General features: G+C 38.3%; 1 protein-coding gene and 3 long non-coding RNA genes across 5 annotated transcripts in view; 1 reads left to right on the top strand and 3 right to left on the bottom strand.

Moving 5' to 3' along the window:
• Nucleotides 1-1549: 1549 nt before the first annotated feature.
• Nucleotides 1550-3936, bottom strand: LOC129119607 (uncharacterized). The gene is made up of 3 exons (XR_013185513.1): nt 3856-3936; nt 3476-3621; nt 1550-1921 (listed from the first exon to the last, which is right to left on the bottom strand). It is a non-coding gene; the product is annotated as an uncharacterized LOC129119607 (long non-coding RNA).
• Nucleotides 3937-8570: 4634 nt separating this feature from the next.
• Nucleotides 8571-10439, bottom strand: LOC143695210 (uncharacterized). The gene is made up of 2 exons (XR_013184261.1): nt 9869-10439; nt 8571-8754 (listed from the first exon to the last, which is right to left on the bottom strand). It is a non-coding gene; the product is annotated as an uncharacterized LOC143695210 (long non-coding RNA).
• TTPA (alpha tocopherol transfer protein) lies at nt 10418-26833 on the top strand. 2 transcript variants are annotated; one of them, XM_054631711.2, is made up of 5 exons: nt 10418-10708; nt 18102-18255; nt 19463-19656; nt 22821-22931; nt 24431-26833. In XM_054631711.2, the coding sequence occupies exons 1-5, from the start codon at nt 10514-10516 to the stop codon at nt 24470-24472; spliced, it is 696 nt and encodes a 231-aa protein (XP_054487686.1). In that variant the 5' UTR covers nt 10418-10513; the 3' UTR covers nt 24473-26833. The 2 variants fall into 2 exon arrangements, with proteins under 2 accessions (XP_054487686.1, XP_054487677.1); XM_054631702.2 differs by having other exon boundaries at nt 24375-26833.
• Nucleotides 22510-26856, bottom strand: part of LOC129119626 (uncharacterized) — a 5112-nt gene continuing 765 nt past the window's right edge. The window contains exon 2 of the long non-coding RNA XR_008534145.2: nt 22510-22911. This is a non-coding gene — a long non-coding RNA (uncharacterized LOC129119626). The remainder of the gene's footprint in view (nt 22912-26856) is intronic.

Here is a 26856-nt window from a genome sequence, read left to right as displayed (position 1 = left end):
TTGGAGCTGTAAAAAAAGTTCAGCTTCCCCAGACTTCTTGGTAAGCTATGCACCAAGTCAGTAGCCCAATAATTCTCCTACCTTGCAATCTGACAATAAAAGCTTCTGACAAAATTATTTGCTCCTAACACTGCTTCCCTGTCAAACTGCTGTCCGGTGCCCCAGTGGGAACTTGAAGTCCCTGCAGCTTGCAGGAGAAGCTGTGACACCTGTAGACTTCAGGCCACTCCGGCTTCCTTTCCTGCCTTGAAGGTGAAATTCTGGTGATCCAGGCCTCCCTCAGCATGTGGTTTTGAGGGAAGTGCCTTTAAAAAGGCATTTCTCTGTTTCTTGCAGACCCCAGGAGATCATACTCCTTTAATTCATATGGTAAGGGGAGGGTGGATGGAGGAGAAGGAGGAAACACACTGAACTTGTGCCTATCCTTTTTCCTCGCCTATGCACTTCAGGCAGGTGGCTGAGGACACTCACACCACCTGTTCAAATCTTGCCCAGGGAGTAAGTTGGCAAAGGTGACACCATGAGAGGGATCTGATTGATGGGGCAGGTCTAGGAGGGCTTCAGGTCTGGGATGAGGGAGCTGAAGAACTGAAGTGGGGGAGCCCAATGGGAAACTCAGGGTAAGACTTTGGGTGGGGCAGGAATTGGAGGTTCTGCACTAGGAGTTACTGATGATTAGGAAAATCAAATTAACCACAGCTGGAGTAGTTTAAGAGACACAGAACAAATTTAGAGTTAGTCAAGCTTCTGTTATTCATAGAAAAATTGTTTAAAATTACTATATGAAGAAAAAGCATCTGTGAATTGCCAATTTGAAGAGATTCTAGAGAGGCTGTTATTAAGGTCTCTTAAGGGTGTACATGTGAACCTGGAGAATTCAGACCTGATTACTGCTAAATGCCCTGCAGTGAGATTTCATCTGTCATTTAGGTGTAGCAGTCTGATTTGCTCATGGCCAAAGCGCAAATGCCCTTTTCACTACAAGGGTGGGAAGCAGAGTAAGGTGTACAAACTAGGAAGGGTGTACATGGGAAGCTAACCTTTCACCTTTACACGTCCACATCATGTAAAGTATTTTGCATGTTTAAAATGTAATCTATGAAGAAATAGCCTAAAGATATTTATCTTAAAGAAAATTAAGGATTTGGGTCACTGGAAAGCTATAGAAAAGAAATTAATCAGAAACTCAGCATTTTGTGGACAGATAATTTACAGGACGTGAAAAAATCGCTTAATTATCTGCATTGTATCTTGAAATAATGATGATATCCATAATCTGAAATATGTAAATTAAATGATAGTGCAGCCCTTAATTAATATGAAGTTGATTGTTCAAAAGCTTCCTCCCCATTTTCTTTGCTATTGTAGATCTTAAATGGATGTACATGTTTTATTAAGACACTATTTTCTTTCTTCAGTTTGTTGTTGCTGGTAAAGTTTATCACCAATTTTAGTTTTGTGCCCGAGTGCCTCCTTTTCTCAACTTGCCTAACTGCCAAAATCAAAGCCTCTCTTTTAAACCAGAAGTCATATTTGGGTAGATCAGGTTGTAGATTTTATTCTTTATTTAGCTTATTTATTCACTAAGTTTGTGGTGAGTTTTGACAACTTAGCTCTTATTTTACTGCTTCTGTTTCATTTTCTTCTGAGGGGGCTGATAAAATCCTTGTTCATGACCACGTGAGTCTGCTGCATAGTCAGGGCCAGAACAGTAGTTTGTCATCTCAGCAGAGAGCCAAGAAAGAAGCTCCTGGTTCTGTGGGTCCTCAGAGTAGGAAGGGAGCTACTCCCTGTGCCAGTCTCAGGATAAACCATTTTCAAATCAAGGTGAAGAAGGAGCATACTCTGATGATTTACCTTTTCAGTGTAAATCTACATAACTGGGTGATGTTGGTGTTTTAGAAACATTTTCTGGGGTGATCTGTAAGACAGAAAATGGTAAGTTTACAAAGAAGTCAGTCTGAAGACAGGACTGCCTTAATTGAAAGCCAGGACACACAGCCTTTGCAAATGGGAGAAAATAAGTTTCTTAACTTTTTAAAAAACTAGAGAAATAGCGGGTAAAGATGTCCTAAAAGCATAGTTTCTGTACTTTTTCACCAGGCTCTCTCACAGAATGAAGATGATTAAAGAGGATGAATAATCAAGGTGTTTGTGATGAATTAAACATTGAATATGTAAGGAAAACAAACAAGCAAACAAAAAAGCTGGAGTGAATGACTGTTTCTCCAGATAAAAGGAGGTTATTAACAGGCCATACTAGATAACTGCATTAAGACCGTATTACTTTTGTTTGGAAGCAAAACTTTTTACCCACTCAGTCTAAAAATAGTTTAATATGAGATGGAAATAACTGTTAGAAATCAAAGATGAGGTACCTTATTTCTTTGCTACAGGACAGAGATGACTAGTAACAGTTCTGAGATAGACTACAGTATGTGATCTGTTTTATGCTTGTATTGCCATGATATATATCAAATTATACCTGCCTGATATATGTCAAATACCATTTATTTCTATGCAATTGGTCATGCTTTTTTAGGGTTATCACATCCACTTCTCACTACCAAGACATTTATCTGGCAACTAATATATTTGTATGGCTCCCAGGCTTTCTCTGATGAATGATTAGCCAACAACCTCATCCTCACAGCTTAACCCTTGCTGCTGTGGCAGATGTCATTCTTCTGCCTGTCATTTTGGCTGTACCTGAACATCAAGCTCTTCTGTGTCTTCATTGCTAGATCATACCTTTATTTTTTTTAATAATTCACAGAGTGAATTATAAAAAAAAAAAAAAAAGTGTCCAGGATTGAATTTCTCATTTTCTTACTCACATTATGGTTGTCTCATTTATTGAGACCTTGTTCTGGTTTTGTCAAATTCAGTCTTGCCATGCTCACACCCCACCCACATGGCTGGTATACTGTGCACATCTGAAAGTGTTAGCTCTCTGTGTGTTTCTGTATACTCCAATTTATCTGTGACATCACACCTAAGATCCTTATCCTCAAATTAAAACACTTTTTACTGTGGCTATTTAACCTATGGCATCAGCATTTCTTTAGCAGTGAGTTAGAAACTGGTGCAGGGCAGCTTCTGCCTTACTGTTGGGAAAAGCTCTTAAAAACGAATCTGCTGCTTTCAGCCCCTCCTTGAAGCTCTCATCTAGGCCATTTCTAAGCTTCCCTAGAACTAGGCTGCAGCCATGCAATAATTTAGGCTTCTTATTTTGACTGTATGGTTCCACTGGTTTCTTGTCCTCTGTCTATAATTCTTTTTGTGTCTTTCTTATATGTACATATTGGCTGCCCAAGGCCAGAGACAAACTCATTCTGCATCTGCACAGAACCTAAGAGAACAGAGCAACATCAACCATAGTAGTAGCTCCATCAGTGCATATTATTCACCTTTTTGCATGCTTTTTTTTTAGAATCACAGGTATCTTTTCAGATTAACCACAGCACAGAACTACCTTTCAAGTCCTTCCATGCTCATGCCTTTTATTGAATTTCACTGACACGATGCCAGGTTCTCTTGCCCAGACAGCTGAAAGGACATCACAGGGAAGACTTATTTCATTGCCTAGGGACAGGTCTGTCCTCTGGCTACCTTCATGCACTAAAAGAAAGGAGAACATTAACAGAAGATAGAAATGGCTCACATTGACAGAAGATAGAAATGGCTCATGCATGCTTCCTTCAATGGTGCTGCATTGAGATTATGAATATGATTATTATCAGCAATATAGAAAGCATTCTTTTCTAGTTAAATTTACTGAAGAAAGTGAAGAATAAAAATACCTAATTCATTTATTAACTCATCTGAGTCAGTTAATACTCAGTGATTGCCCACCTGGATTGAAGTTTATATCTCACTGAAGGACTCAAATGTTGTTTCACTTGGCAGGCAAGGGTCAAAGTAAACAGGATTTCCCTGAAAGTAGCAAGAAATTATGATGCAATGTTATTTATTAGCTTTAGTTTTACTGTCAGGGAGATGGGCAAATAATACCCTAATGCTTAAAATTTACATGGGTCAAACTATTTGCACTGCTTAGACTCTGCCTAACTTCTTTATAAGTTCCTAGAGCTAAGCTTCTCAATAGACATAACTTTGAGAAGCCCTATATCCTCCTTTGATACTTTGTGCAAGTTCAAGCACTTTTGAAAATCAAGCCATTCATCTTGGTTTCGCAATAAAACTACTCAGAATAATTTCTTTGAAGAACATATTCCTCATTTAAACTCAAAGCTTTCACAGAGAATTACCAATCTGCATGTAGAGAGATCTGCCAGTTTGGATTGAATTTTTGTCCTGAAATGTCCAATGCTGATGATCTAGTCAGTGCAAATACAGTATCTAAATATCCATCTGACATTTTAAATTCAAATACAAATATTTTGACACAGAATGCTCTCATAGGTTTTGGGGTTTACAATACAAAATGAAAGCAAATTTTTTAATCTTGGAATGCAGTAAATGGATGGTTGCCCTCTGGACAGATTTATTTTCATTCATTATAAATAACTTGTTATTTGAAAAACATACAGAAGAGCCCTTGTTCACAGTTTAAAGAAATAGCATTTTAAAGTTAATTAGTCTTTAAAATCAAATTTTCTGTGAAAAAAAATCCTGAGAGTAAAATATTGGTCCCACTGATGAAATTTGCTTTCCATTTGACTGGGAGAAATTAATTTTGATAGTGAGTCATACCAGTCTTAGTTTTACATTGCCCAACAGACAAAGGTATTACATCTCTACTCCTCATCACTCTGCTTACTTTCATCTGCAATCCTTGCTGCAAATAGTTATCAGCCAGAATTTGCTCACAGGTCCTTACAGTGTCAGTGCACCTTATCTACCACAACATATGCCTCTTTGCTGCACACCCTGCACGTAAAAGTAATGAAAACCAAATGAAGGCCTGCCTTGATTGTGCCTTTGCAACATTTCTCTGACACACTGTACATTTTAACTGGCTATAGAAAATGAGGGATCTCTTACCCAATATTTATTTATTTTTACCACTGCGAAAACTTATACCAACATCGCTTCATCATTGCTGACTGTTTGTCAGCAATCTAAAGCTTTGTTTCCCCAGTGACATTTTTACCAGAGTGTGAATTAGGACACAATGTTGTGATTTTAATTTTTTCAAGGTTTTCAGGCATCATCATTGCTTTTATATAAGCTTTATGAAATGGTAGACTCTTCAAAATCAGTGCCAAAACTCCTATAATCTACCATTTTAAATACAGCAAGTGGGGTTAAGGCTAATCAATTGATACAGCAAATCCTATTAGAGTCATTTAGGTTAGACTTTAACTGTTACTTAGGTTCCTAATTCTCCTTTAATCTGAGTTAAGATGAGGTGCATAAATAAAGTTACCATGCTGGGTCTAGGAGCTTCGGAAAATCCCACCCTCCACCATACAATCAACAGTTTTGTGTATGTTTTCATTTATTCTCAAGGAAATAAATGGGATCACATTGCCTGGCCCTCTCTCTGTCTGTCAGTCAGACTCTGACCTGTCTGTCTCTCTCTCATAACTTTTGAACCCAAGCTAATGTTGACTGCAGACAGAAAGACGAGGGCCCAAAGGTATTTAGTCCTTACAAAGTATAATGCTTGGAGAAAGTCGATCTGCAGCACGAGTTCCACTGCCCTCACCTCTCTCCTGTCCACACAGGCTCACGGGTCAGCCCGTGTGTGGGTCCCAGCCAGCACAGCACCCCTGTCCCTGTCGCTGTCAGGCAGAGGATCTTAGCTCCAGGAACAACCCACACAGAGAAGGCAGCAGGCCTCCACCATCTGCCAAGGATGCTGAAGGAACTTGAAACACTGGTCCACTGGAAACTGGGCCACATTGATTTCATCATCTAAAACCTGTCAATTGCTAACTTGCAACAACCAACAACTGACAGTCACTTCTCAACACAGTTTCTGGAAAAACACTCTCGAAAACCACACATTTCCTCTGAAATTATATCAACAGGCTTTATTTAAAAGTAGTTGTTCTCTGGACTTCCACAACTTTGCTGTCTTGCAAATGGCAAAAAATTTTGACATATCCCAGTGACAGCAGCCATACTGAAGAGCTGACATTGGTGTCTACCCTGCAGAAAGTTTTCCACTCTAAACTGACTCTACGACATGCCACCAGCTGCAGACACATTATAATCCAATTTTAGTTCACACTGGGTAGTATTAGTTCACACTGGGTAGTATTTCTAATCCCTCAGGTTTACCTCATCATGATCCCTGGTGGTCAGCAAAGAGGATGTGTACAATTTCAGGAAGAGTAGAAATGTATCCACAGGCTAGGGTTCTAATGTGGCTTCTCACAATTGGGCTCTTTTGTAAGTAAAATATTGATGCCCAAGCCTGTGAAGCTTTATGCTATCAAGGCAGTGGACAGTGCTTTTACATGCTTATAAAAGTACTTTAGGAAATTCAGTGGAGATGATTGGCCTTCAGCTGGAAACAGAGAAGCTAATGTTAAATGAAATTAAGTTGTCTATGACTCATCTTAAAGTTTTCTATGTGTTAAGACAATACAAATTGCAGGTAGCATAGACCCATTTTTAATTCAGTATATGAAAGGAAAATTATGATAGCAGAGTAGGAGGAAGAGATGAGAGTTAAGGAACCTACACAAGTCTTTTCTCCCCTTATATAGAGTGTGATGCATATTATCACAGCCGTGTGACAGGGCTGGGTCTCTACCGAGTCCTTATTGCTTTCAGAACATGCTCAGACTTCGAGGGGATGTCCATAAACCTGGCAGTGAACAAGCATCACTTCTGCATCCAGTTTGGTGCAGATGATTCATACTCTTGCTACAGCAAGACAGCAGGAACAAAGACTTCATAGCTCAGTCAGTCCTTGAGTGACCCTGCCAGTTCCTGGCCTTCAATGTTTTTCATTATCTCATCACACACTGAGGATTGCAGTGTCTTACAGAGCAAAGTAGGTTTAGTTTAAGTAGAAGCTTGGGCTGTGCTTAAATTACATGTTTTTTTAAAAACCAAGGTGGCTTTGCAAATAGTCTCTTGTGGTGTAAAATGAAAGATAAGTTCTCTGCCCTATACCTACCAGCTGAGACTGCTGAATTACACTACAGAGCAAGACTTTCAGAGGCTGTTACTAAGTCACTGAGTCACCAACCAACCTTGCTACACAGTATGTTACAAGCTTTTGGTCCAGTACAATAGAAAAAGGTTTGACATAGTTTCAAACAATGCTATCAGCACCAGTGAGTAGACAAACAGGAGTATGGGTCATGGAGAAATTAAGACAGAAAATCAGAAGGTATATACTGCAACCAGACCTGCTACACTTTAGGGTTTTAGTGAAAGGCTGACATCTACAGCACTACTATGCTGAAGTATTCTTACGGAATGGATTCAGAGAAGGGTGACACTCCTTTTTGTTCATTTACACTCATTTTTGCTGTACAAATGGTCACCCTTCAGATACAGTCACGAGCTCTCAATTCAATTTTGCTTAGCTTGAAAGATTTAACAATAATATTCCAGTTCCAAAGTACTTTACATGAAGAGATTCCTATGACAAGCTTGAAGTGATATGACTGTCTGCTCTGGATTTCACTGGAAGTTTGCTTGTACAGGACTATTGGTTTGGAGGAATTTTGGATTTTTTTTACCTATACATAATAAATACAAGAGTGATAGATAATATTGTTTTTTCATGCACATGGAATGTCATGTCTCTCTAGTTAATAAATGTTATTGCAATTTGTACCAAATGCCTGTTCACCCTGGAATATGGGATAATCGTGAAGAATTAATACTTGTATTCTCTTGGGAGTATAGGGTTACTTTGCTTTAGCTGGTGTGCACTTCTTTGACTAGATAGGAAAGAGGAAAGAGCAATCTGTTTGGCACCATAAATCGACTCTCCCAATATTTATCTTGATTTCCTGACTCACAAGTCTGCATTTATGTGTTTTAAATATGTGAATTCTTAGTAAAAAAAAAAAAAAAATCAAAGACCTGAAAATTAAACATTCCATGATGTTCATGTTTTCTGCACAAGTTTAAGCAAGTTAACTAGAACATAATTTATAGAGATGCTAACATCCTGCAACCATCAATGTCTGGAATTAAGTGTTCAGCATTTATGTGATCCTAATGAAACTTGTATATTAATGTTAACTTAAGTGCATGTGCATGAAAGACAAGGTCTTTCTATTTATCCATATCATTCACAGAAAAAACATACAACTACGACTGTAGGATTGAAATTCAAAAACCTTTTACAGTTTTTATAGAATCTTGTAAAAGAAAGAAGCACAAGTGCATGTGTATGTTGCAGTCAATCTAAGACAGTTGCCTTCTTGCCTCTTGAGCACTTTTCACAGACCTGTTAAAGTATTATCCGGGTTTTACTTGGATGTAAATATTCTCTTGAAGGACTGCAAATTCCAGCTATCTGTTAAAAGTTATAGGGATATGCCAAAAGGAAACATCAAAGAGCTCCTGTCATTTTCAAGTCTTTTTTATAAGAGTAATCATCCTGGTCCAAGGACACAAACAAGGCAAAGTTTACAAACGGCATAATTTATTTAAACAGAACTTTCAGACACTTGAGCTCTTTTCCAGATGTAATTAAACAAAACAAAAACTTTACTTATAAGCTTCATCTTGCAACAGGTCTTAATTGCTCTTGTGAAGGGTCAAGTATACAACATGCTGGCACCTCTGAAGGAAGCCTTGATGATATCACATCTTCATTGTCAGAGAGAGGAGTTCTCATTAGTCTTACTAATGCAGCCTCATTTGAAGAATTTTCAACAAAACCCTCAAATTTACAGATATTTTTGTAACTGAGTCCTGAAGGAAATCATTGAAACTGCTTGTATAACTCACTTTGTTTATATATGAAGCCAAAATCACAATATGAATTTTGTAGAAAAGCGAGTTAGAAGCTATGAGTTGCTCAGCTGATCAGTCTAATGAAAAGTATCTGTATTCTCTTGCTCTTTTTGTTTTCACAGATGAAGCACTAAGTTAGGAGAATTCTGCGAAGGCAAAATAAGTGCTCAAAAATTATGAAGTGGTGTTTAAAATCGCTGCATGAACTTTCTGTGATTTAGCTTTGTTTGTCTCCTACCACCCATGGCTGGGTTACACATTTGCATGCAAATCTTTCCCATGGAAGCTCTGCCCAGAAACAAAAGGAGTGGTTTTTTTTAAACTTGTTGTTAGTGTCTCCTCCATATTCTGTTCTCTCTGTTTCTTGCTGTATTTCCAGCTTGCTTTTTCTTCTTCTTCTTGCAGGGTAAGCCCACACTTCCTCACACCTCCTTGCCCAGATATCCACATCTAAATACTCTTGACTGCACACCCCTTTCCGAGTTTTTATCCTTTCCTCCAATACTTTCTCCCTGCAAGCTTGTATTCTCTATTCAGTCCCTTGAGTTTCTGCCTTTTTTTTCCTTTTTTTTTTTTTTGGGGGGGGGGAGGGGGGGCAGCAAAAAAAACCCACCCTCCCACTCTTTACCTAACTGCTTTTAGCTAGGCAGATGTTTTTTCACATTTGGAAAGCTGAGGGGGATACCTGTAGACATTTCAGTAGTGTATGAGTCCAAGACATGGTTAGATATTAACAAAATGCTGGTCAAAAAGTAAGTATTAACTGTAGAAATCCAGAAAAGGGGAAAGTAATATGGAACAAAGCTTTGTAAACCTTTTACTAGACTTAAGCATGCCTTATTAATTGTATATTAGATGAAATAAGGCTTTTAGCATAAGTAGGCCAGAGAGATCTCAAAGGAAACCTAATACAAGGAAAAGGTGCTACTAAAAATACAAAATACAATAACAGCAATGAACTCTTTACCTTTCATAATCAAACTCACTGCTGGGCAGCAAAGTTAGACTAAGGCTGAATTCAATTTCACCACCCTTTCTCCTGGCAGAGTGAATATATTTTCATTACTGCATATTAACGTTAAGGATGAGGTGCTCCAAGGCAGTTTTGCACCAGCAGGGATTCCCACTTTACACTTAATTTCCTAGCTGCAATGAAGTTGCAGCATTTTACGATTTAGTACCTAAAGATGGATTATTTTTGCCAAAAAAAAAAATTAAAAGGGGAAGCCACGACCCTCAACACGTTCCAGGGGTCCAGGATGACTCTCCTGCGGCGGGGCTCTCCCTGCCCCGTGGGGCCGCCCCTCGCCCTCCAGAGGGAGCAGGTCCGGCTCACTTTTGGGGCTGGAAGAGAAAAACAGGAGATGGGCTTAAAGCGTAAAATGCTAAAAACCGGTCAAGTCCGTAAAAGTGGAAAAGACAAGCCCGGGAGGGGCAGGGCAGGGGAGGCGGCGCACCTGCCGCTCCCTCAGCCGGGGCCCGGGAGGGCGCTCAGGGGTTAAGCCCCGCGGGGGCGGGAGCAGCCGGGCCGGGCTGGGCCCCGCCGCCGCCGCCGCGCTCCCCTCAATGGGCCGGGGCCGGCGGCGGGGCTGAGCTCGGCTGTGCCGCGGGGATGTCGCAGGCTCCGCTGGCTGCAGGGCACCTCAATGACCTGCCCGACAACTCTCCGCGGGTGCGCGGCGCCGTGTCCGAGCTGCGGCGGCGGGCCGAGGCAGAGCCCGGCCAGCGCTGGCCGCAGCCCCTCTCCGATGCCTTCCTGGTGCGGTTCCTGCGCGCCCGAGACTTCCACCTGGACCTGGCCTGGAGGGTGAGGAGCGGCGGCGGCAGGTCCCGGTGCCCCGGGACGGGAGCAGCCGGGCTCGGGGAGCGCAGCCGCGGCTCGGGCTGTGGCTGCGGGTTTGGGCTGTGGGATGGGTCCGTGCCCTGCGCCGCCGGGTCGGGCGAGGCCGAGCGCGGAGTTCCAGGGTGTAACTAATAATTGCTTGTCACGCGTGTCCTCGGCGCGGCACGGAATCAATGTGCTGGCTCAGCGCGGTATCGGTGTGGTAACACAGGCTGTGTGTGGTAAGCGCGGTACAGTCACTCGCCGATACAGTAAGTGTGATAAGGTCACAGCTCCGATTAGGAAACAGTATCCTTCAAAGGACACCCTTGTCATGATTATCAGGCTCAGGTTACAAGCAGGCGTACTAGTTTCGCTACAGATTTATAATTACTCTAAAACGATGAGTATAAACTTCTTTTTGCTTGGAGTTTAGTCTTTTACAGCACTCCTTGCCGGCTTTAGTAAGTTGTGGTACTTTCCTGGCTCTTTGTATGCCTTTTTGCCACAGAGCAAAAGATATTTAGATATTTTTAATATCTAAAGGCACAGATTGTTATCAGTTCGTTATGTTTTTAAATGAAAGATTGATAGCCGTTAAACCTTTGGAACAGAAAGTATTTCCAAATCCTCCCAGGGCAAAAGCTTTGATTCACATGTGCCAACTGAAAGCTGTGTTTCCATGGAATTTTTTGTTGTTTACACTGCATTGCCCAACAGACTTCACCTATTGGTTTCTTCACCTATTAGTTTCTGACTTCTCTGGACTGTAGATTTTCGAAGTTTACTCACCATAAGAGATGATTGTTTGCATATGGATATATTGCAGGATCAAGGTAGCTAAAAAAGGAAACTGAGAAATCTAATTAGGCCCTTAATCATAAATAGCTTTAAAAACTGTATTTTTGTTCTTTTCATTTTACTCATGACATTTGCATCATAGCTTTAAACCTTTCCTCGTCAACAAAAGAATGACAAGTCAAGTCAGATTCCTTTGGGTTTTATGTATCTTACTTTTACTTGAAGTTCGTGATATTATTTATATCAAAGTTGTGCACTAGCCACTGTAGGACCGTGGTTTTTTGCCTTTTCAAACAAAAGCCATTTTTTTTCCTGTGTTCCATGGTTCCAAAATGCTTAAAGGGCTTAATAAGGACATATGGATTCCTGAATATCCGCTCCTAATTGCATTGTAATTGGTTGTTGCTGGTAATCCTATAGACAGGACAGTTGCACTTCTGAATTTGGCCTGTGTGTTTTTGCACTTTGATGGGATTGTGAGGTGTGTTAGGTAGGTAGGACTAATCTTTGGGAGTGTGGAATCTAGACAAGGTTTAGAGATGGGAGTCTATGAAGTAGCAAATTTCCTATGCTTCTCTTGGGAGTCAGCCCTCAACACTGGGGACCTCCTTTGAAAAAGCTGTATTTTTAAAACCTCTTTAGATTTTCTGGGTCTCCACAGGCTGCTAAGTTTCTGAATTTCAAACCTTCCTTTGAATTAAGAGATTCGGATGTTCAAAACCAACCCATGTTTAATGTTTCTGTCTAGAATTTCACTTCTCCAAGTGCTGTAGCCACTTGCACTTAATCTTCTACATCCTAGCTGGCACCATTTTCTAGAATACTTCTCTTACAGTAAGTGAAGAATAACAGAAGCACCTTTTTTTTTTTCCCCCACAGGAATGTATTTATTGCAATTGGTATATCAAGGCCAAAGAGAACTATTGTGCAAAAATCTCTCATGGTCCCAAGTTGCATATTCATCTAACCCGAGTGTGACTTCACGCAGAAGTTATGTTAGTACTTCAGCCTAGGCAGAGCCCTCCTGCCATCAGTCCTGAGAGTGGCTTTTCCCTCTTGTCCTGATCTGATGTTGCCTCTTGGTGTGGATTTCAGGCCAATAAGATTCTCTATGCCCACTGAGCTTCCATGTACTACTGCATAGTATTTGTAGGGCAGCTATGGGATAATCCAAGTTAATGGCCCTCTCAATGCATATAAGCAAAGGTTGTCCAGCATCTTAGTACGGGCTTATACTTAGGCTTAACTATAAATCAAGAGTCTGGCACCTGACCAGACTGCTTCTTTGATGCATTTCTGGTTAATAATTGACACAGATTTATCTGATTTCAGTTATCAACATTTGGAAATGCTTCAGAAAAGAATAGTCAGGTAGATTGTGTGAAGACATTCCCTTTCTAAATCCTTTATGGTGACTCATAACAGCAATTTTTTCCATTTTTCCAATGGCAATTCCAGACTTGCTTTTGACGATATATCGATATCTCTCATGCTAGAAGAAAATCCAGCGCTGAAACAGCTATCTGGACTTGAAGGACTTGAAGAAGAGATAAAACTGTCTTAATTTCTTGAAGACAGTGATCATTCAGTTAAGCTCAGTAACAGACTATCCTCACAGAATCACAGAATATATTGAGTTGGAAGGGACCTACAGGGATCATTCAAGTTCAGCTCCTGGCCCTGCACAGACACCCTGTCAGAGAGTCACACTGTGTGCCTGAGAGCATTGTCCAAATGCCTCTTGAACTCTGCCAGGCTTGGTGCTGTGACCACTTCCCTGGGGAGCCTGTTCCAGTGCCCAGCCATTCTCTGGGTGAAGAACCTTTTTCTAATACCCAGCCTAAACTCCCCCTGACACAACTTCAGGCCATTCCCTCATGTTTTGTCACTGGTCACCACAGAGATCAGTGTCTGCCCCTTTTTGACTGTACCAGCTGTGTGTGTATGGTTGACTTTGCTGTTATCACCAAAACCACTCTCACTTGGATTCACTAGGGATATGTGAAATCTGGAGAACTAGCATCTCCTTTTGGACATAAATGTTTCTTCCTGTTTTATTATGCATTGCATCCTATAACCCTTGTATAGGACTGACTCTCAGAGACTTTGGAATGCGATCTTTTTGTACCTGAAATACTTTATACTCTGGGGAACAGAAGAAAAGTGTTTGGCATTGAAACTATGCAGAGGGTTTTCATAACATACTATTGTAAGCATCACTTTTGTGACACTGAAAACTCTCTAAATATCTAGGATCCTTTTAGGAGTTCTGGTTGATACCAAGGTGTATAGCCAGACTTTGGTTTTGCATTTGACTTGTGGAGGAATGAGGATTTTCTGGTGCATTCTGCTGCAAGGAAGTCACTTAGGATGACTATGCTGTACAAGAAGTGTTGTTTTCTGTAGTGTCAAACACACTGCTGAGTCTCAGACATTATCCCTGAGGATCTTCACATCATTCAAATATAAATGCTAAGGTGAAATCAGTTACTTGGCTGCTTTTCTTCTATCAATACTGAGGAATTCCTTGAAAAGGATGGAAGAGCCCTTATAAGCTCTCTGAGCTGACTCTTGAGGAAACACAAATCAGTCAGCCAGGCTTCCCTTTGTGCTAAGCCAGCACGTGCCAGTCTTTTCCAGTGACAAGGAACTAATGCACAAAGAATTAGGAAAGTTCTGTGTCTCTATAAAATATTTTAATTTTTTTGTCTGTATATACTGTATGTTTAAATTCTGGGTACATTGGTACAGGCATATATAAAAAGCAATATAAAATACATATGTGTAAAGGTTTGTATTCTGAAATTTGAGCTATGGTTTCTCCTGCAAAGAATGCCAGTAAAAAACACTTTTTCCCCAAGTATTGTGTGCATTTTTACAACTTCTGACACAACAGAGGCCTAATTCTGCCTATCAACCACATTAATATAACTAAATAATTATTAATCAAGAAAAATATAATTAATTTACATATATAGATACATTTGTTTCTCTAACAAGCACAATGTGTTCTAGTTCTTTTGCTTCTAAGTAAAGTACCAAGTTCACTTTTGTTTGTAGGATCTGGATCTTGGTTTAATTGATAACTTTGTAATCTCTAATGTTCAGAAATCTGGAACTATCCCCAACAAACATCAGGGAAAAAAACATCTTAATTAATGCTGAACTAGACACACTGGAGTTTTTCATCCAGCTTTCCCCCCCTTTATCAAGTTATCTTGCATCTATTTTGAGATGCTGAGCAGATGCTAAGTAGGTTATTCCATTTGTAAACACAGATAATTATACATTGAGATGTTTTTCTTGTGTTGTTAAGTGCGTGAGCCATTTTTTATACAGGGGAATGAATGTGTCTGTTTTTCCTGAGATTAGGTTGTTTCATCTGTATCCAACCTGATTGTTATATGCAACATTTATGTTTTACCCTGCTGAAAAAGAATCTTACTTGAAAAAAATTTTACATGAATTTCTGTGCTTAACCAGTGTAAAACTAGAAAACCTCTAAATCACTGCTAGTGTTTGAATTCCTTTATATGTTTAAGGATTACTCTTTTAAGTGGCCATCTGAGACTTGACTATCTCCAGCTGTAAGAAAGGGGTTGCTTACATAAATAAAAATTTACAGAATATCTGCCAAAACTAGCTGTAGATTCCATTGAATATTCTCTAATGCTGATCTTTACTTCAGACTTAAATAATTTTAGGTAATTAGATTAGGTCTTCAAAATCTGAGAACTCTTCAGCACTTCATGATTTTCTTGCCAAGGGAAGCATGTTTTAGGGTTAGCCAAGTTACGTGTCTGAAAGGTGCACCACTTACTTGTGTCATGGAGAGTGTCAGAAGTATTCCAACCATATATTTTCTCCTTAATGGGTGTGCAAGTAGGTAACTATGCCTTCTGTAAGGATCTTGAGTGCATCACAAGCTGAAAATGCCACTCTCTTTCTTCCAAAGTCCAAGAACTTAAATCCTTGTTTCCAACTTAGAAAATGTAAATATCATGAAAATGAGGAGCTATCTGCATTGACTAGACAGGATTATATAGGGTAATGAATTAATGTGTCATTTTTATTCTCATCTTAGATTTGTCAGGGCGATTTCAAAGAGGTGTTTATATATCTTCATGATGTTGTGGTACCACAGATTTTAGAAGAAAAGTGGCAAATTACAAAGTGACAGATGTTTGCATAGTTGTTTTCAGGGTGGTTTTGTATTTTGCTGCTATTTCAGAGTCTGTTTTGGAAAGAGCAAGGAAGAAACATGTTGACATTGCTGTCTGGCACAAAGCAGTTGGGATTGCTCAAACGTTGCCCTTTGTAGACAGACAGACAGTCAAGTGCTGACAGAATGAGATAATCAGAGTACCTCAACAGGCCTATCTTTGCAATTGTAGTGAACTGTTCCACAAATTAACTTACTTTCCCTACTTCCTCCCTCTTTCCTTCACCTTGTTTGTTTTTTAGTTTTAAACCTAAAATTAACCTAGGCTAAAACTGATTGAATGCAGTCAAGAGACTTCTAATAAGATTCTCCTAATGGTTAAATGTTTCTTTCTATGGTGATTGTTTAGGATGAGGCTTTTATCTGGATTTTTTTTTTCACTGACAAATCAAGTGGGATTCTAGCATGGTATATAATTTTTTTTTATTTTTTGGATCTAAATATGTATTTTTAGGCTCTATTTCCTTAAAAATATAGCTAATTTCTAATCAGTGTACCTTGCATTTTTATGTAAATTTTGCTGATAAACAATAATGTTTTATAAATAGTTTCCTCATGGCAATTCACTTGAGAGACTTTCAAAATCATTCAACCTTAATCTGAGCAGAAAAGCATTAAGCTGAAGAAAAAGTATGTTTTATGTAAAATGATACAAGAAGCATAAAAATAGAGGGAAGGGTAGCATTAATTATCTGACATGAGCACGCTGTGAGCTATAAGATGCTGAGTTCCAGGTCTTCCTCTAAGAGTCTGTAGGGATTAATTCAATTTTACTGAAGTTCCTTTTGATCATTCTTCCAATGAAAATACTGAAGAAAATTATACTTGCATATATACAAGAAATTTTTAATTTTTTTACAGTTATATTCTATTAGTTGGACCTGACAGCTCTTTTAACTTTAGTATTTCTGTTGCAAAATATAGAGTAATTGATAAAGGAAAAAAAATTTTCTGTTAATACAAATTATAGCAAATAAAAGACTTTTGATTGATGTTTTCAGTGTAGTGAACACAATTTGTGAAACTGTGCTGAGGATCAGATTGGCTTTTCCTGTTTGATGAAATATAGAAGCAATTTTAAAAGCTAGGCTGTGCATGCCACCTTTAAGATTTAAAGCTACATTTTGGCTTGCCATGAAACAAGGTACTGAAAAATTCTTGTTCTCAGCTACTTTGAAGGTCTTGGGTTAGACCTCTAAGTCAGAGCCATTGAGGAAATTAAAACAAAATATGAATTACTTGTAATAGCTATCTCTCTACTTTCCAAGCTTAGTGATAACCTTAGCAGAGGTGATACAGCAGAGACAAATTTTAGTTGATGAGCAGAGAGGAAGCATTTTAGAAGACAGTCTTGCATAGCTTCCTACTTATGCACAATGTCTTAAATAAATTTTAGTTGCAGAGCATAGTTCATTTTCCCCACAACCACTTAGTTAATATTAAAGGAGAAAAGTAATTAGACTTGGAAGTTAGAACTACTGCATTACCAACATAATTTTTCACGATTCATCTCTAAGATGACCTTTCACAGTGCTGCCTGTAATTCCTCAACACAGATGTTACCTCACAGAGGAACACCTTTAATTGCCTCTTCCTTAGCACTAGTCCATGGCCTTTCAATACACAGCTCTTCCTGTAGAAATGCTGGTTATGGTGCTGCCTCCCAGCCTCGAGAACCAGGCTGACCAAGTCTCTGGCAACAGACAGGATCTCTGTTTTAACCTGACAGGATCTCATTATTTCCACTCTGTGAGAGGGAAATTGTCAAATGTGTAATGGACCCACTACTGTGTTGTATTCTCTCATTTCAGAGGGGTAGAAGAGACCTCAAAAATGTTTTGGGGTATGCTGATGAGCATAACTGTTTCAAATAGTAAACTGGAATTACTGATGACTGTGTAAAAAATAGGGAGGGTGGGAGAGAGTGAGTGAAAGAGAATGTTCCTCCATAAAATTTTGCACATCTAAATTTAAAAAATCCTGAAGGAGTCTGATGAAGTAGCAAAATGAACAATCCTAAAGGATTGTTAGCAGAAAAAAATTTGGTTTAGATGCATTTCACATAGAAACTACAGGGTTTTGTACATCCAGTTTTCTTTCTGACACAAAACGACAACTGCAGTCCATTAATGATTTCACTGGTTCTAAATTCATCATGGTAATTTACTTACTTGGTTGATCCAGTATAGCAACCTTCTGTTTCTAGAAGTGATTTGATTAAAATATACAATTAAATTATAGCTAATTTAATGAATTAAACCTGACTGTGACCACATTTGGAAAATATATTTTTAACTGTGCTCCTCCTATAATAGCTGATGCTTACCTGACATCCACATTAAATTTTTTTTCCAGTTATTGAAGAATTATCAGAAGTGGAGAATTGAATGCCCAGAAATAAGTGCAGATTTACAACCATCTTCTGTTCTTGGTCTTTTGCAAGCTGGCTATCATGGAGTCCTACGGTCAAGAGACCGAGATGGAAGCAAAGTTCTAATATACAGAATTGGTGAGTGACAAAATTGCTTGGAACAGTTTCACACCTGATTCTGACACTGAAGTTTTTGGCCTTTCTTTGTTTGCTTTGTTTCATTTTGTGGTTTATTTTTTTAATTAGCACCATTTCAGCAGCAAATCAAAAATATTTTATGGGTACAACTGCAGGGGTTGATAAAACTAGATCGTATCAGAATATCTTAACAAGAATGGTAATATGTTTATGTTCCTTGCTAGAAATGCATTTATGTTAATATAAAGGTGAATTTACTGAGCTATAACAATTAAATAATTTTACTTATATATTGGTATGGCTAAAGCTGTACAATCCCTTATGAAGAACGTAATTTTCTTTTCAGTGAAATTCTTGTTGCATCAAAAGAATCTTGAAGGTTAAAACTTGTAAGATTATGTGGGTTTTTTGGCTCTGAGTGTCCCAAAAATCATTTGACTTCATGTAAATTGTCAAAGCCATGGGCTAAGACTGTGGTGCTGATGCAGATGCAGCACAGAGTCAGGAGAACACAAACAAAGGTGTACACCTTGTCATATATCAACATTTAGTTTAGGCTGGGATGATCACCGGCCTTTCGTTGTTTACTTGTAGCGAAAGAGCCCTAGCAAATAACACTTGGAAAATGCTTGATGCAACTCCTAAAAGTATTTTCAAAAAGTACATAGTTAGAGCACCATGTCTCTTTATGTTTGTTTTGGACAGAGGCTTTATTTTTGCCAACTTTCAAAGAACTGTCTTATTATCATCAGGTCTGGTAGGCAGTTGTGCCCCCTAAAGCTTTCATCTAAGGCTCATCCCTAGATGAATGCAATTTTTCGCTCAGGCCTCAGAAAAAAAAAAGTGAGATTCACTGAGTTGTGCCAGAAAATGACAGTGCTGAAAAGCAATTCTGTTAATTGATTGGACTGATGATCTGCAGCTTCTGCTAGCATGAGTGTTACTGAATTGTACCTTGTACTGGGTCTGTGGCCATAGGTAGAGCATGCTACATTATGTAGCACCATCTACTAAAAGAGCATCAAAGATGAATGAGAGAGCAGGTACACAAATTAACTTCTGCACTGGCAAAACAGTTTATTTCAGGAACTTTGTTCTTGCTGATTAATTCTTTTTCCTGAGAAGCACATTAGAAGCCATAGGAAGAAAAAATGCAGGTGTATGGGATTTTCTCATGGTAATGCAGGGTAATCTATCTTCTCCTCAGGACAATGGGATCCCAGTTTGTTTACAGCATATGATGTGTTTCGTGTAAGTCTCATCACATCTGAGCTCATTGTAAAGGAGATTGAGACTCAGCGAAATGGAGTCAAGGCCATCTTTGACCTTCAAGGGTGGAGATTTGCTCATGCTTTTCAAATCAGCCCAGCAGTGGCCAAGAAAATTGCTGCTGTTCTCACAGTAAGTATGACATAATGCTTTATGCAGCTTCATTGCTATGATTTCCAATTTTTCATCTCTTCCAAGCTATAGTAAATTTTCTTTCTGTAGGCATTCTCAGACTATGCAATTTAGAGGAACAAAATCCTAAATCAATTACAAGTTGTGCTTGATTTTACCTAAATTTTATTCTTCTATACTGGTAAATGTCCTCTAACTTCTGCTATTTTATAAGAACTCCACCAACCTGTTACAACACAAGAATTTCATGACTGAAGGAGCAGATGAAGCTCAGTTTTGGAAGGATCTCTGTTTGTTATCCTTTTTCATCTCTTCTCTTCCATTCTTTTGTGCATTATCTCAATATTTAAAACATTTATTCCTGTCTCAGAGAATATTAAAAATAGCCTGCACTGTGAGCAATTAAGATCAAGACACTCCTAACTTGTTACCAGTATGGATGGTGCTTATGTGATCATCCATCTGCTAACAACAGAATCTGTTATATTTATGTTCTGCTTGCTTTCTTCCCCACAACATGAGCATTGTTTTGTGCAAATCACTGTTACCTCACTTCCTGTTTTTCACAAAACTTGTCAGGACTTTACTGTCTTTAAGGCTTATTCCTTTCTGCCAAATTCAGTTGAACTTTGCCACTGGATTTGAGAGAAAAAAAAATTAAAGTAAAAAGGGGGCAGAGAATTGACCGCAAGCTACAGTTGAGTCCTATAATCTTATTTTCCTTCAGAAGGTACGTTGAAAGTCAGTTATAATAAAACTGTTAGCCTGTGATGTGGAAATGAGCCAGGGAGATAATCTCTTGCTGTGATTCGGTAGGGTTCATATCTGAGATTCAATCAAAGCTTAGTCATTGAATTAATATCACCAGAACTTCAGATGTTCTTCCTTTCTGATATCTACTGTAAAACTTTATTGAAACCATCAGGTATTCCGAACTTTGCACATCTAGAATAAGAACTCCTGGTGTTATGCAATCTTGGGCCAGTTCTCATGAAAACAGGACTAGTGAGAGTGTTTCGGTTGATTTCTGAGGTAGTAAACATATTGCTGGTAATTTTATTAACCTTGAAATAGAGCAGAAAGGAGGCAGAATAGGATTTGCAAGTACATCTAAAAGTTTCAATCCATTATCTCAAAGCAGGAAATTCTTTGACTATGATATTTCCATCTTGACCTATTTCTGATTTTTTCAAAATTCTACATGTTTATTCTAGCTATGGAAAAGGAAAATTAAAAATTGTGTGTTTCCAGTGTTCTTTTCTAAGAAGAAAAAGAATTTTAATTTTTTTTGTCCCCTGATTCCTTTCCTCACTTTTAACTGGGTTTTTAGATTTTATCCAGAGATTATATTAGTGTTGTTCAATATCATTTAATCATAGAATATGTTAAGTTGGAAGGGACTCATCAGAATCAGCAAGACCAACTCCTGGCCCTATGCAGGACACCCTGAGAGACACACCATGTGGCTGAGAGCATTGTCCAAACACTTCTTGAACTCTTGTCAGGCTTGAAGCTGTGACCACTTCCCTGGGGAGCCTGTTCCAGTGTTCAACCACCCTCTTGGTTAAGAACTTTTTCCTCATATCCAATATAAGCCTCCTCTGACACAACTTCAAGCCATTCCCTTAGGTCCTGTCTCTGGTCAGGAGAGTGAAGAAATCTTCCCTTCCTCTTCCCCTCACAAGGAAATTGCAGACTGTGATGAGGTTTCCTCCTCAGTCTCCTTTTCTCCAGACTGACCAGACCAAGTGACCTCAGCCACTCCTCACACCACTTCCCCTCCAGGCTCTCACCATCCTCCTGGCCCTCATTTGAAGCTCTCTAATAGCTTAATGTCTTTTTTTATATTTTGGTGCCCAAAACTGCACACAGTATTCAAGGTGAGGCAGCCCCAGTGCAGAGCAGAGCAGGACAATGCCCTCCTTTGCCCAGCTGGACATGCTGTGCCTGATGCACCCCAGGACATGCTTAATGCACTCCAGAATATGCTTATAAGTAAAGAAACCTTAGTTTTAACCCAGTATTTTACTCAAGAAATGTGTCTTTAATGTGTCTTTAATAGCAAATTACTACACTGTATTAAGAACCAGAAGTTAATAGAAAGGAAGTATGTACTAAGGAATGGAAAACATAATACGAATAATAAGTGGCATTATCTTGAAAAATCTGATATCCCTGCAGAAAACTGTTCTGTGAAAATCGTGATAGTAGACTTTAAGTATATGATAACCCATAATAACATTAAGTGAAGATACAAGCTGATAATTTTAAGGTCTTTATCATATGTTATATTGAGAAGGAGTGGCACTAAAGAAATGTGTTAGCCTTGGGTTTTTCCTTCCTTAGAGCTATTGAACTAGTGAGGAGATGTGTTTGTGAGAAGTACCATTTTTATAAGCAGAAAACATCTCAGAGGTAGTAGCAGGTGGGATGTGAAGGGAAGCTGTACTTTCCCCGTTGCACAAAGCTTATTTTGAGCATTGCCATATTTTCTTTTAAATTTCAAAGATCTGGAACTTTTAAATGAATGCAAGTAGAATCCAAGCTGGTTTATATTATAAAGGCTGTATAGCAGATATTTTTTTCAATTTCATTAAAACAGTAATCTTGTTGTAAAGCTGAACTTCTGTCTTGGCCAAATTCCTAGTAATTTCAAGGCTTATCTCCAAACTATAAATTTAATTTATTTAACTTTAAATTAGTTTTCAATAGTTTCAAATAGTTTATATGTATTTATGTATTATCCTTCAGGCTGTAAATTGCCAATAAAAACACATAGCTAGATAGCATTTTGTAAATTAGTAGCAGAATCTTGTGAAAAATTGTACTTTAGAAGAAAGGCTGAGCACAAAGTTTGTGTACAATATTTATGTGCAATTTGGTGATAGTTTTATTTTTTGTTTTTCTGTTTGTTTTTAATATTCAATCTCACCTCCTGCTAAGATGAAAAAAATGGTGAGATTTTGCCCTCTGATGGGAGGAGCAAGACATGATTTTTCTAAATGTTGTTCTTAATTTACACTGCTAGAAAATGCAGGAGTTGGCAGGTCAGAAGAAATACTTTAACCTATGAACTAGACAGTTTTTACAGGCCTGTGCTTAGTAATAGAAGTGTTTCAATAATGTTTTCTTTTTCTTATTCTGTTTTCCATGTATGCTGACAGGATTCCTTTCCACTGAAAGTTCGAGGTATCCACTTGATTAATGAGCCTTTACTCTTCCACCCAGTCTTCGCTCTAATTAAGCCTTTTCTCACTGAAAAAATAAAGCAACGGGTGAGTGCACACAAATATTTCTTTCTGCCACAAAACCCTTATATGACAATCTGCAGCACTTTCCTTAGGCTCTATTACTCCTGAGTACTGAAGAGCATAAATAATTTTTGTTTGTTAGTGCCATACAGACATCCAGAATCTAACAGTAAAGCATTTGCAGTTATTATTAACATGAGCGTTGCAAGTGGTGCTGTTATCACTACTCTGAAGAGAAAAAACAGCAACACAAAGAGGTTAAATAATTTGCTTGAGATCACATAACAATTCTTCTGCAGAACTAGAAAGAAGTAGGTCCTGGATTTCCCAGCACTCTGCCTACAAATGATAGAGAAAAATGATCACTGAGCAGTGTTTCATGGTCCAAGCTGTGCAGAATTAGTAGAAAACAACTGTTTAGCTCTGACAGACCTCCAGATTTATGCATCAAAAATTGGTCAGACTTAATTTCTAAGTTTTTTTCCAAATAGCTCCTTAGTTGCTTTAAATAGTTTTGCAGTTAGAGATCTGCAAATAGATTTGTATTTGGGTGCAAAAGCATGCCAAGGACTATGGTTTGTTGCAGCATAGGAAGGATATTGGAGTTTTCAGCTGGCACAAAAGTGAAGTGGTAACAGCAGGACTAAGGTACAAAATAAGCAGCTCTGCCTATTGTTGTTCTGATTCTAAAGCCTCCTTTTGGTTATTTTTTGGTTTGGATTTTGGTTATTTGCATTAGCCAGTGAACGCCAGGACAGTAAATCCTAGAAAAGTATCAAACTGGAAGTAATGAACAAGGCTTCAAAATAGCTACAATAAAGCAAGAGGAGAAGAACCAAACCTACAGTATTGAAAGAGTTAAAGTGGAGCAGTAGTCCAGAATCCAGTTCCAGTTAAAACTGAAAGATAAGGACTGGTATATAGATTCTGTTGAGTATCTTCCTTGACACCTGTCTGAACCTACATACATACTACATAATCTTGTTTTTAAATACATGTGGCAGGACCAGATAGTAATGGCCATGAGCCAGACAGGGCTCTTTTCTTAGAAATTACTGAAGGGGAAGTACAAGATATCATGACAAAACAAATGACCGATATTCCCGTGGTTTAGCTCAGTTTAGCAGTTTGGATGTAGTGCGTACTCTCACCAGCGTTGCTAAACCAGTCTGGAACAAGTGTGTAGTTAGTTTTGGCTCCTGTGCTCACAGCTACATAAAATGCAGTTCTCAGGTCGTAGTCCATCCTTCACCAGCCTTCAGATTCAGAGGAGGACAGAATTTGAGTACCTAGGGGAAACTCACAAGGGTAGTTCCACCTTTTTAAGAATTAATTATGAACAAATACACTTCTTAAGTTAAACCAAGCTGGTGGATTCAGCTCTTGCACTGAGATGCTTTGCTGCCTGTTCTCACTCAATAGTCTAGCATTCATACCCAAGTAAATGCTTTTAATATTTTGGTTTAGGTGTACTTGCATGGAAATAACTACTTGCAAAGTCTGACCGAACACTTCCCCATCAGCATTCTCCCACAGGAATATGGGGGGAAGGAAGTCTCCATTGAAGAGCTGGCCAAGGAATGGACTGACTTCATAATGGCATCTTCAGATTATCTTCAGAGCATTTCTCTGGTTGCCTAGGAATAATCTTAATACAATATTTTATCAATTCTTGAACACTGGAATTGGAAATAAGTTTAATATGTAAATTTCCATTGTGAATGAAACCGGTATGTCTTTGCAGGGCACTCACTGAATGTTGTATTGGCTGCACTTTTGTACTAACTGGAGTCTATCAGTTTGCATGTCTGAAGAGATTAATGAATTTTACATGTTTGTCACACTGTTTGTTATTGAGTAACTTGTATGCCAGAAAGCTGAAGAGTGCATTGGCTATCAGATTGATACTGCTGCTGTTAGGTCTTTGGAGACAACTCATCTGTAATAATGTAGTCCAGAACCCTACACTTAGCTCTTGTATCTTAGCTTGTCAAGACAATACAAAACAAAGAATAGACTGTGCATATGGTAGTTTGTTGCAGAAATAAGACTACAGGGCTCATTTACAAGGAGTGAAGAGGCTGCTTTTTGGAGTGATTCTCAGGGAAAAAAATGCTGTTTTGTTAGTTTGTATCAAATTGAAAATTAGTGTGTCTTCCCTTTTTGTCCTAATTAACAGAGTAATCTTCAAGTTTTATAGAAAAACACCACGTACATATTCTTCAAAGAACAGTGTGCATCAGAGGGAGGAACTGGTAAAAGAGTCATAACAACCTTGAAAATTCTTATTTTCTTTCTTCAAAGTGATACTGTCTATGGACAAGTATAAGCAACTCAGATTATTATCCTTTAATCCCCCATGTAGAGGACTACAGAAATCAAGAGTTTTCAGCTGTTTGCATTATCTGTTTGTTTCAGAGGGTAAAGTAGGTTATCCTTTGCAGATCTGAGCTTTAGAAATATCTGTTGTATGTTTTAAGGACGCTTTGAGGTCACTTTGGACCTCAGCATGGGAGATGCTTGGTATCATCATTTTATTTTCAGTACAGTAACTGTTCTTAACTCTGTTTTGTTTTTGCATAAGCACTACATATTTAAGCATTCCAAATGAATTTTCCTATGAATCCATAAAAATGCTTTTATCTCAGGTAGTTAGAAATTGTAACTTCAGTTATTTTGTAATCTTTAGGACATTGGAATGGTATATCGGCATAGGGAAGAGAAATGAAACTATCCTATTATATTAGAAATGCCTTACTTTAGATTCTAATTCGTAAGGCATTATTGCAAGAGTCATTGGAAACTATTTTTATTAGCAAGAGGAACATTTATGAAAGACCCCTTAGAGTACTTGTTGGTTGTAGCTTCTTCTGCTGTGGTAAGATCAATGCTAGAAATTCTTTCAAAACTGACAGCAAGCTTTTTTTTTCCTTCCAATTTCCAAATTTCCTGAAGTGCCTTTTTAATTTTTCTCTTTCAAAATATTTTTATATGGGGCCTAAATTTAAAGAAACCTTATTCAGATACATGATTATATGAAAATGTATTTGATATATATTTCTTTTTCTCAGATTTTGTGATACTATTTTGTGATACACTGTTTTGTGATACAAAAGCTCTTTAAATAGAGTAGTTCAATGAACTGCAAATTCTTCTTTATAAGAAAATAGACCAAGTAGTCAGCTATCTGGCAATTGTTCAAGTGTATAACTCAAGTTCCAAATAATTTACCAGTTGGAGACCCAAAGCTATTGTCTTAATATTACAGTCCTTAAATTTTAATCTGTGAGTGTAAACTGCACAAAGGAATGAACCATGTTTCAGTGAACAAGAAAATTTAAACTTTTCCTATGAAACCAATTTCTGATTGCTACTGGTTTATGTAGCAGAAACCTCATTTGATTGCATATGTATATGCATATTTAGCTGGGGCTCTTTGATCTTTATTTGGACTTCACCAGCTCTATGCATATAAAGTCCTAAATGTCTTAAAAAATACCCAGATCCTGTTATTAAGTGGTAGCGTGTTTACCTAACTCAGCAGTTAGAGCACTGAGTGCAGTTATTTTTTCCTGAACTGTTAATTATTTTTTAATGTTTACATATTATATAGGAGGTGGGAACTCTTAATTGCCATTGTTGCTAATAATAGGGACACGCTATAATTGGAACATTTACATAATGGATAGTGAAGGTATTTGCATGATGTGCGGTGGTGTTGCAGCTGTAAGCAGCAGCCAACAAAACAAAGGTCCCTACGTACATTCTTTATAAACATCGGGAGTGCCTCTAAAAAAAATAAAGTTCCTGTTAAACGGTATAAATATAATTTACTACTGACTGTAAGCACGATGTAATGCCCAATTTTTAACGTTTTTTTCTCTGTATTAACATACGTTTAAATTAATAAACCCTTTCTGGTCGGACCAGCCTCGTCTGTCACGGATAC

This window comes from Agelaius phoeniceus, chromosome 1 (assembly GCF_051311805.1).
Source record: "Agelaius phoeniceus isolate bAgePho1 chromosome 1, bAgePho1.hap1, whole genome shotgun sequence".
NCBI lineage: Eukaryota > Metazoa > Chordata > Aves > Passeriformes > Icteridae > Agelaius > Agelaius phoeniceus.
Note: the sequence above shows the minus strand (reverse complement) of the source record. Positions and strands in the feature narration are given on the sequence as shown.